The sequence below is a fragment of the Crocodylus porosus genome, unplaced genomic scaffold (assembly GCF_001723895.1).
Source record: "Crocodylus porosus isolate Cpor-Errol unplaced genomic scaffold, CroPor_comp1, whole genome shotgun sequence".
Taxonomy (NCBI): Eukaryota; Metazoa; Chordata; order Crocodylia; family Crocodylidae; genus Crocodylus; species Crocodylus porosus.
Window position 1 is genome coordinate 25,811,553 of NW_017728914.1, and position 10,643 is coordinate 25,822,195.

The 10,643-nt window shown below is 39.4% G+C and overlaps 1 protein-coding gene across 1 annotated transcript in view; it reads right to left on the reverse strand.

Moving 5' to 3' along the window:
- The window catches only part of RAD50 (RAD50 double strand break repair protein), a 36,843-nt gene that overhangs the window by 17,090 nt on the left and 9,110 nt on the right, over positions 1 to 10,643 (reverse strand). Inside the window, exons 7-14 of the mRNA XM_019534726.1 lie at positions 10,557 to 10,643; positions 8,999 to 9,164; positions 7,310 to 7,503; positions 6,159 to 6,365; positions 4,415 to 4,597; positions 4,059 to 4,216; positions 3,418 to 3,593; positions 2,144 to 2,381 (exon numbers count right to left, since the gene is read on the reverse strand). Of these exons, the coding sequence (XP_019390271.1) occupies positions 2,144 to 2,381; positions 3,418 to 3,593; positions 4,059 to 4,216; positions 4,415 to 4,597; positions 6,159 to 6,365; positions 7,310 to 7,503; positions 8,999 to 9,164; positions 10,557 to 10,643 (1,409 nt within the window). The remainder of the gene's footprint in view (positions 1 to 2,143; positions 2,382 to 3,417; positions 3,594 to 4,058; positions 4,217 to 4,414; positions 4,598 to 6,158; positions 6,366 to 7,309; positions 7,504 to 8,998; positions 9,165 to 10,556) is intronic.

Here is a 10,643-nt window from a genome sequence, read left to right on the forward strand (position 1 = left end):
AGCAGGTCAGCCAGCCTGGCTGAGAAGAGCCTCCTCCCCAGGGGAGAGAGGTGGAGGCCATCTCTTCCCAGCAGCTCACTGCCTCTCTCGCCAAAGAGCGGGCTGTGGTCATGGAAGCTAAAGCCTTCCCGATGACACCAGCTCCACAGTCTTTGGTTCACTGCGTGGATCCTCCTCAGCACAAAAATATTTTTTTGAAATAAAATTAAGATATGTTATAGCAGATGTTTGTTTTTTAGTATATGATTTGTTTTTTTATCTATGCTTTGTTACAATGATTTCTTCCAAAAGATTTTGTATGGGCGGCTCTTGACTCAATTGATTTGGCACCATTCTTGCAGAGGTCTGATGACCCCTGAAGCCCCCACTGATTGGTTGAGGGCAATGGGTCAGGTTCTTAGAGGGGTCACAACCCTTTGCTATCTGATAGGCTGTGCCTGTGCTTTGTGGCCTAGAGGGCAGAACTTCTGGGGCCCCAGGGGCAGGCCATGCACCATGAGGGTGGGCCCTGTGGAGAGGCAGTGTGTCCCAGTCAGTGGGGTGGACCTTCTGATGTCAGAGACCATGTTACAGGGTGCGATTTCCAAGTTCCAAGGCTGCAAATCTCACCCCTTGAAAGGAGTACTTCCAAAGGCAAGGGGAGGGATGCCTGGTGGCAAAGATCGGGGGTAGAGGAAGGGACTTCTGGTCCCAAGATGGGGTGGGCACCTGTCAAGGGGCAGGGCTTAGTTTGACAACGGGTGTACCCTTGCGGCCCTCGACAATTCACCAAAGCTTGTTAACCATTCTTCTAGCACAGGGATAGACAGTTACTCCAGCTGAAGTAACCACCCATCCCTGTGCTAGAACAATGGTTCTCAAAATTCTTGTGTCTAGAGAGAGCATCTTCATCTTTTTGCAAAAGCCAGGCATTTTTCACCCTCACTCAAGAACTGGCAGGAAGCCTCAGGAATCAGTCTCCATTTTTTCTGGCAACTACATGCCCTGGGGAAAATATATTTCCTAGTTTAAAAGATGCAGAGTAATGTGAGGCAAGGAGAATTAATCCACTATGGAGTTATCTGGAGAAATCTTCTCAGGGTATGTCTTTTTAAAACATTACTTGCTATTTGTACCAGCTTATAAATTCCTAAAACAAAGATAGCTAACATCAAAAGATGTTTCTGCCCCAGAATTAATGCATCTCAAAGCCAGTGCAGCAACAACTGAGTGGTTTATCTCAAAAGGCGTGTCCAGATGTGAATGGACGTTTTGTTCCCCAAGGACAAGTACCAGCAGTGCACCTTGCTCCGCTGGTTCTTGTCCCTAGGGAATGCCTGTGCCACGCATTCTTTGGTGCGCAGCATATTATGCTGAGTGGCATAGGGAAGGCTGGCCCCAGCAGCCTTACCTAGGGTCCTGGGGGCCTCCTGGAGTTGCAGCCACAGTGATCCTGCTGGGCAAAGCCTGGCTGGCAGCCGCAGTGTGGCTTTGAGTGTCCCGGCTCCACTTTTTAATAGTGCATGCTGCCTGAGCGTGTGCTGCTTCAGGTTTTATTTCTGTGGGTTTTTTTCAACCCTGGATATCCAGGGGTCAAAAAAACATGGGGAAAAAAAAGCAGCACAGAGAACTCTGGACAGTGTGCATGACTGTGCTTGTCTGGATGTGCCCAAAGACACTGAGATTGGGTAGGCTCCTGCTCCTGATCAGCTAGTGTTACCACTGTCCCTCTATCCACTTTGCAGAGGGGAATAGACAGTGGAGCACTCTGGGATGCTGGGGGACCAAGAAAGCCACTGTAGCACAACTGTCCAAAGTCATATGCAACACCACAAAAGGTGGCACTACACAGAAGTTCCTGTTTGAAACAGGAAAGCTTTTATGGCAAATCTACCATCTTTGTAGAATTGTGAACCCTGCAAATATGGACAGAGCTAGAATCTATACAGTGCTACAAAAGCAATGAATGTCCATAACCTAAGGGAGTAACTTCATACCAGTGTAAAAACAGTGTTAAAGATTAGCTTTTTGATATGTGAATCATCTACTCCAAAACAGGACTAAGTGAAAGAAAATGTTTGTTGGAATGTACCTAGAACAATATAATTCATATATCAAGTATACTAACATGAGACGTTTTACAGTGCTTAGTCAGTTAAATTACCTTATTGGTTTAAGTCCCATCATTTCGTCACGCCTCTTCTCCCGTCTTTTAAGCTCAGACTCTGTTGTTTTCAGTTTGTCTGGTGCAAGACGCAACTTAGACTGTAGATCGCTAATTACATCTTGCAGTTCTGTCTCTGTCTCAAAGACCCTCTGACAAACTGGGCAACACGCCTGATCTTCCTCGGTCAGCTGTGTAATAAACTGTGAATAAACTGCTGTGGCTCCAGCAAGCACAGCTGTTTTAAAAAGAATTAATGTTTGTCAAGTAAAGCAATGTGTAATCTGATCCACAACAATATGTCTGTCATTTCTTACAGTAAGACAACTAACAATGAAGGAATATTTTAATGTGATGAAACCAATTGCTCTTATAAGGAAGCAAATTTGTGGAAGTGGCTGATTTGCTTTGAAAGCTATCATTCTTTTTTTAACATTAGGCTCTGCAGGCTAGATCCATAGTAACTGCTGCTGCTCTGCATGCAATGCAAATTTAGGCAGGGGAACATTCTCCTTAGGCAGGGGACAGTCTCTTGACACAATCTTGAACTACAAGCTACATGCTAGACACATCTATTAAATTAATTTACTTGTCCACTGCTGCGGTACTTTTTTTACTTGCATTTACTAGCACTATCCTGCTGCAGTGTAAAAAACCTCCACAGCAGTGCACCTCTAGATGCTGCCCTGGCTAGCTGGAGCACAAGCATGCTTCAGTGTGGGGGCTGCCTCCGGCTATCCTGTGCTGAAGCACCCTCCTGCCCCTTCACAGCACACTGAGCCAGGGGGAGCAGTCCCAGGCTGGTAGGTTGACCCCCTGGGTCCCTCTGTCAGCAGGGACTGCTCCAACCCAGTTCAACGTGCTGTGCTTGAATAAATTCCAGAGCTTATGGCTTCCAGGCACATGTTTAAACAGCACAACCAGGAGCAATAAGCTCCAGAGCTTATTCATGCACATTAACTGCATATGTAGGTGCGCTCACTATGTCAAAGTATTTGCCAATAAATTCTGAACTACAACCTAACAAGGAACAGAACTGATAGAATTGAAATATTTTCAAGACTCTTTTTTCTATACTACCTTTAAAAAAAATCTTAGCTTTAAACGTAAGGCATTTGTGGATTGGATTTTATTTCAAAATTTTACACTTAACATTGTTTACCTTATAGACACAAAAGGTTATAAAATACAATTGACAATACCTCTAATTTAACGCTTGCAATTTCATTTGAAAATATTCTTTTAGAAAAAAATAGAGAAAAGAACAAATTTACCTCGCTGCTTAGAAGACTTTTCAATTTCATCTTGAAGCTTGTATAAATCACTTTCAAAATCTTGGCTTCCACAAACATCAAAAAGTTTCTCTTCATAGCCAGACAACTGCTCTTCTTTTTTTCTTAGTTCAGTACTAATATGGTTTTTATTTTGCTCTGCAGAAGCTAGTTCTTTGCTGAAACAAAAGTATGAATTCACTTTACTGCAGATTACCTCACTGTCTGAAAATAATTGAGTATTCTACTTGGATTAAATATAATTTTTGGGAGAAGGTTATGTTATACCAGTAAAAATATATTTGACTTTAAAACCAAGCAGTTTCCTAAATTAACACACAGAATTTGTCTGTTACTAAATCTATCTGATAACTGAGTATCTTCAGAATAAAAGTTCAGAACTGTATTTCTTTAAGTATAGGTCTGAAGTACTGAAATATTTTAAGTTGCAACTTACTTGAGCATTAACACCATTTACATTTTCTATTAGCTAAAAATAAACGAACTTAGCTGTACGCTTTGCTTTGTTACAAGAACAAACAAGAAATAACTACCAAGAGAAAACAAGTGGATCAAATTTTCTAATATAAAAATTAATTTCAGAAGTTAATTCTGAAGCTAGAATCAAGTAAATATATACTTACTTAAATTTGGCAAGCCTGTCCCTTGTCTGATTAATTTCTCTAGTTTTAGCATGAAGCCAATCTTCAAGCTGTTTTTTGTTTGGAAAGTATCCTAACAATGATGTCAATTCATCGCTGTGCCTGGATTTTATTTTCCTGATCTGCTCCTCTTTGTCTGCCTTGAGAAACAAAGTTCTTTTAAAATACACTTTTCAATATTCACTATCTGTTTTACTCAATGCATTTACAAACATATGGCTTTTATGAAGTCTAGCAAACAACTTCTAGTACTTTAAATGCTGCAAGATTCAAGAAATGACCATTCCTCATAAAATCTTGAGGTAAAAACAACAGGAAAACAAAAACAAACATCTTACTTTGTCTTTGTTCAGCATGTCCATTTGGGTTATTGTCATGGTATGCAAGTTCAACTGTTCCATCTCCTGATCTAATTTCCTTAGAACTTTGTCCAGATCTTCTTTCTCAATTTGCAGTACTTGTACTTCTTGTTCAAGGGCTTCCACATTACTGTTCTTCTCAGCCTTATCTAGTTCATGTTCCTAAATACGAAAACAAGGCCAAACCAAGAATTATTTTTAAAATTCAATGTTTTCTTACGCCAATTGGGGAATAGAAGTCCAAAGAAATGGGAGGAAAAAATTTTCATTACTCAAGAATAAGAAGGACCCTATTCGTAGATTTAATAGACATTAGGGGCTGGAAAGGACCTCAGGTGATCATCAGGTCCAGGTCCCCCCACCATAAATGGGAAGTTAGCTGGGATCAAGTGACCCAACAAGAAATAAATCCAGCTGTTTTCTGAAAGAATCCAAAGTAGGTGCTTCACACCTCCGGGGGGGGGTTGGGGGTTTGTTCCAGACCCTGGACACATGCACGGTAGAGAACTTTCTTCTAATATCCAGTCTAAATTAGCCTTCCTGGAGTTTATGGCCATTAGACCTTGTTGTCCCTTGGGGAGCTCTGGTGAACAGATGTTTTGTAAAAGGAAGAATTAAATGATCCTGAAAGGATCCTATAAAAAAGGATGAAGGCTGCGATCCTGGGCCTTAAGCAACAGATATAGAACACAAAAAAATGGGCATTGGTATAAAAACTCTGAAATGGTTCCTCAGCCTTTCAAACTGCTCCTATACTAACATCCTACAAAGAAGTGTAAAAGAATACAGGTAAGGGGAGAAAAATGAATATTCCTTTCCCTGTCAACAAGCTAGATCAGTAGTGTCCAACCTTTTTGCCCCAAAGGCCAGATGGGTAATGCCAGGTTCATCTGTGGACTAAATCTGGCACATGGGACATAAGCGGCTGGGACCTAATGTGGCTGTGCAGCAACAACCCCAAGCCCTGACCTTGCTGGAGAGCAACATCCCAGGGCCAGCCTGATCTCACCATGCAGGACTTGGAAATTTGGCAGTAGAGAAGGACTGACAATGTTAATTGCCATTGGTTTCCTGCCACCAACTTTCTTAATCCACAGGGAGCCCTGAAGATTGGCTGCCACAGTTCCACAAACTGGATTTGGCCTGCAGGCCAGGGGTTGAGCACCCCTCTGCTAAATCCACATAACTTGCTTTAAAGTGTCTTACCCATACCCTGCTTGCTTTTTTGCATATTGACAGTCAGTGAAACTTTGGGCTCTACACTCCATGGCACATTGAATTCATACACTGTAAGCAGATAAATATTGAATGTTTCACTGGAAAGATACAATTAAGAATGTAGCAGCGAGAGAACTTGTCTTATGAACAGGCACAGCTGGCTAGAAGTATTATATGTAGGACAATCTAACAATTAAAAACCTACCAAGTGAATATGATCTATTTTCAAAACATTTCTATTAGTCATCTTTATTATAGTATTGCTTACTAGTCAAGCAAGAACAGGGCTACATTAAGCTAGGAACGGTACATAAGAGTAGACAATCTCTGCTCTCAAGAGTGTACTGTCCAGAGACAAGAACACACAGAAAGCAAGAGGCCTTTCTGTAGGGAAAAGAAGGAAGGTTGTTACTCATATTATTCCTACTCATAGCTGGAATATTTGAAGCACTAAGGTAACCACATCTGTATACTTATTAAAACAATTCCAGCAGAAAAATCGTACAGCTTTGGCAAGCTCCTGATCCAACTCCAGAAGCCTGTTAGAAGATCCCTCCAGTTGCTGAAGCTCACTTTTCACATTCTTCAGTTCAAGCTTTTTCTTATCTTGAATATCGGACTTCAGGACAATGGTGCTTTCCAGGCCAGTTTTCTTATCTCTTATTTCATCTATCTGTTTTTGTTTAATTACTTCTTTTGCTGAAAATTCCCTCTGAAAAAGATGCAACAAATACATTTCACATAACGATTAACTACAACTCAATTTCACTATTAGCAGGTGCTTGCTTTGAACTGTTTCACACATTTGTACAGCAACATGTTGAAATAGTTTAGTCATAAAAACCTTCTAGTAGAACATTTCCAGTCAACTCTATTTACGTTAGAAAATGCAGATTCATCAAACCCAAGCGTTCTAAGGAAGTATGCCAGTTCTGGCTGCACTTTCAGTGGAAGCATATCTGGTTCCCTGCCAGTTTGCCTGTCCAACTACTCTCCAGCTCCTCAGCAACACACCACATGAGGAGCCTAAGAGAAAGAAAAACTGCTGAGAAGAAGAAACAAGCAGCACAGCTATCTTCTGTGGGGGCTGAGCAGCCTGGATAGTTTATAGCTCAGTTCTCAAGGCTGCAAAGCTCGACTTCCTTGGCAGACTTCAGGTAGCCTAGCAGCTGGGTAGCCCAGGGTTCAAGCTGAAAAATTCCATTTCATTTGCTTAAAACTGGACTTCTTCAATTTTGTTCACACTGAAAATAGTATTTTAAATATTTTCAGTTTTTATAGGAGAGAAATATTGTTTTCCAGTCACAAAGTGAAGCTGAATTAAATTATTTTTCCCTATATTACAGCTCATAAATTACACTGCCTTCGCAAGCAAAATTGCTAAAAATGACACCATTAAAAAAACAAAACAAACAAACAATGCCCCCCCCCACATGGTCTTGTTGGGTCTTTCCTAGTAGAAACTATATTCTAAAACTTGCTAGGTATTTATAGTATTAGAATTGTAAGACAAGGATGCAAATACACATGTCCTGTAAACATTTTCTGGAAAATTAAGAAATGTTTATCTGCTGTCTTCATTGCTGTCAACTCACACTGCACTAGGAAGTTAAATACTGGTATGACAATATAGCAGTAGGATAACAAAATTGTTACCATTAATTGGTTAGCTGTTTCTGCTTCTTTTTCTTGCCTTTCTTTCACAAGCTTGTTAAAATTGCTAATTTGTCTTTCATTTAAAGGTGCTCGTTCAAAACCATCGAATTCCAGCTGTCCTGCTAAAGTCTGAATTAACGAATCCCGAGTTCTGATGTGCTCTTGGTGACGATCTGCTTGCAGCTGAAGACGACCTTCATATATACATTCACACACACAGAAACAGGATTTACACATTTAAAAGGTTGTATATAGAGAACTGTGCTCATTTTTGCCACTGTATATATCATGAATTCTAGCTGCTTACAAGAACTACAGTAATTATAGAATCCTAAAATTATTTACTTTTTTTTTTTTTTTTGACATTTTCCTTTTGTTACTAAAGACACTTTAGGACTTTAAAACAAACCTGTTTATCACCATTTATGTTATTTATTTCTGAATCTTTCCTTAGGTTGGCCAAAGAATATAGATTAATTAGTATCACTTGTTTTAGTAAGGTGTGGCTCCAGTAAATTGCTGCAACAGTTTAATAAAAAGTTGCAGTAGACTGAATTGGTTTAGTTGAACAAGGGTGACTTTGTGTGGACGCTGACAAACTATTTAAAGGAAACTTGAATCAGTTTAGCTTTTATCGGTAAAACTCAACAAATAACCAGGATTAAATAACTGCAAATATGGTTTACATATAGTTCATACAATCGTTCACAACAGTATGACTAACTTGGTTATTAAGCTGATTTAAGGTTAACTAGCAACTTCAAGAACTTAAACTCTTGTCAGCACCAGTGCAGTTCCAATCCAACTATCAATCAACTGGTTGCACCTTTAATGAACACCTGTCCTTGACCTTAGTCAGCTATTTTCTTGTCTAAATTCATTCACTATAGTTGGTGAAATTATTTCAATTCTGCAAACTTTACAACTCATACCCAAGACAAACTGCTCACAGAAAACTGTTAGAATGAAATCTTAAGGACCTAGAACAAAAAATGCCAAATTCAGTTTCATTTCTGCAGATAGCAATCCATAAATGAACATGTATAGTACATGTCACGATCACCCCTCACAGCAGCAAATATACTTCGGAATGTCACAGGGAACACGGATCAACTTTTGGGTATCTAACAGTAAAAGACAAAAGTTTAAATCTGCAATCCCATACCACACACGTAGCCAACTCTAAATACATAACAGCTCAAAACTTTTGTCTAGATCAGTAGTGCTCTGTCTTTTGGCCTTACAGGCTGGATAAATGGCACAGAGCTGATCTGCAGGCCAGGTCAGGCCACGCACACCGCAATTAGCCACCATGATGCCACCCTCTGCTGCTCAGGCTGACTCCATCCCACCCCACTCAGCCCTGTGCTTCCCCGCACCACTGATCAGCTCCACATGCTTAATATAACATGGAGGTCCATGCTATCCAGTGCACAGGGTTTCCCCTGGGTACAAAAATTTGGAAGCTGGGGACTGGCAATTAGCTGCCACTGTTCCCGCACCACTAAATTTTCAAGCCCACGAGAAGCCCCGCAGGCTGGATGTCACAGCTCCATGGGTCAGATCTAGCACCCCTAGCCTACCTCAATTATAAGCCTTCTATCACTTATCCTATTACAAGTGCCTACATCTTAATTCTTTTTTTTCAGTAGTAGTATTTTTTTTTTTTTTTAAATCAGTGTATTATACCTTGTTCAACAAGAAGGTCTGATTTCTCTCTGTTGAATCTCAGGCACTCTTTGCTTACTCTTTCCATCTCACGCTGACCGTCTGCTAATCTCCTTTCTTTCTCTTTTACTATTCTCTGATGATTTTGGTACCGGTCTCTTAGTTGTTCATCTGTTCCTTGAAACACCTGTGCAGTCAAAGTACCATGCAGAAGAATTAAAAAAAAAAAAAAAAAAGAAATCATAAAACACAGTAGTTTTTTTAGGTTAATGTCTACAATAACAATATTAATAAGGCAATACCATGGGAACTGGAAAAAAATTATCTGAGCCAAATAAAACCATTTCTCTTTTTCATATTGATACATGTTCATCTATACTCTCTAATTTCTGCCTGGTGAAATTCTTTCTAGCTGTCAAAAGAGTTTTTTATGCTTTAGCACAGACGCAATGAAAGATCTTTAATTCTTTCATTAGCTACTTGAGAGGAGGAAACATAGGAAGATTCATGATGTTTATGATAGGAAATGTCCTGTACTGTCTGGTCAAGCACAGTCCAGAATGTCATTTATGTACGTCTCGACTAGTTATAATTTCACTTCATAACCAGTTATTCTATTCTGGAAAGAAAGTTTCTAAAAACAGCCTGAATCTCTAATAAAAATGAAGAGTAACATTTTCATTGCTTCATCTGCTTATTTAAAAACAGGATTTGTTTATTTAAATCACTCGTATTTAAGGTCTATTCTGATGGGGGTAACCAGTGTTTAATAAACCCGATTTGTCAGGGTATTCCTCAGTGAAAGGTACAACATACTAAAAATACACTTTGACATGCCATCGTAAATAGCTCAGAAGTCATGCATGCAAGAGAATGTTTTCAGATATCTATTATTAACACCTAACCACATTATACAAGAACCTTATATCTACGCAGATAGCATGCTTTAAGACATCAACATTAATAGGAATTTTTGTGGGCGACATATTTTGTTGGACCAACTCATCGTTGGGATTGCATTTCATTCGAAAGTTTTCTTCTTCAGGTCTGAAGGAAAAGCAGGTACAGTACACTAATGTTGATGACTGATGATAAAAACAACACCAGGAAGTAAGTTGAATGTGGTAGTCTCCTTAGATACTCTTGGAAAAAACTGTAAACTTCTATGGACCTTACTACACAGTTTCTCTGCACCTTATTTACTCAGTTTTTACAAGCTCTGCTCTGGATACAGAAATTAAAAATCATTGCTCATATGCTTAAGTACTTTGCAGATTGGGGATTTTACTTGTAAGGATCTTTTTTTTTTTGTTTTGAAGACTGCTTCAAAGACTACATTAAAGAATTCACATCTTTTGGTTCCCTGTCTTGCAATCATCTTGGCTAAAATTGTGTGAAACATGCAACTAATAGAACAAAAGCAAAATGTTCAAGCAAATGTTACGTTAGGAGCAGGTAGACAAGTTGTTTTTTTTTTTCTATGCGTATTATTCTATAGGAAATCTATATTTCAGTCAGTAATATATAGCTTATGATTTTTTAGAACTAAGAATGGTAACGTGGGATTTGTAAGGCAAACCTTCTCCATCTTCTGCTGTAAATCCTGATTATCTTTTTCCATCTGTCTCTTCCTGCTGTCCAAAGCTTTAATGTCATTATCAAGTCC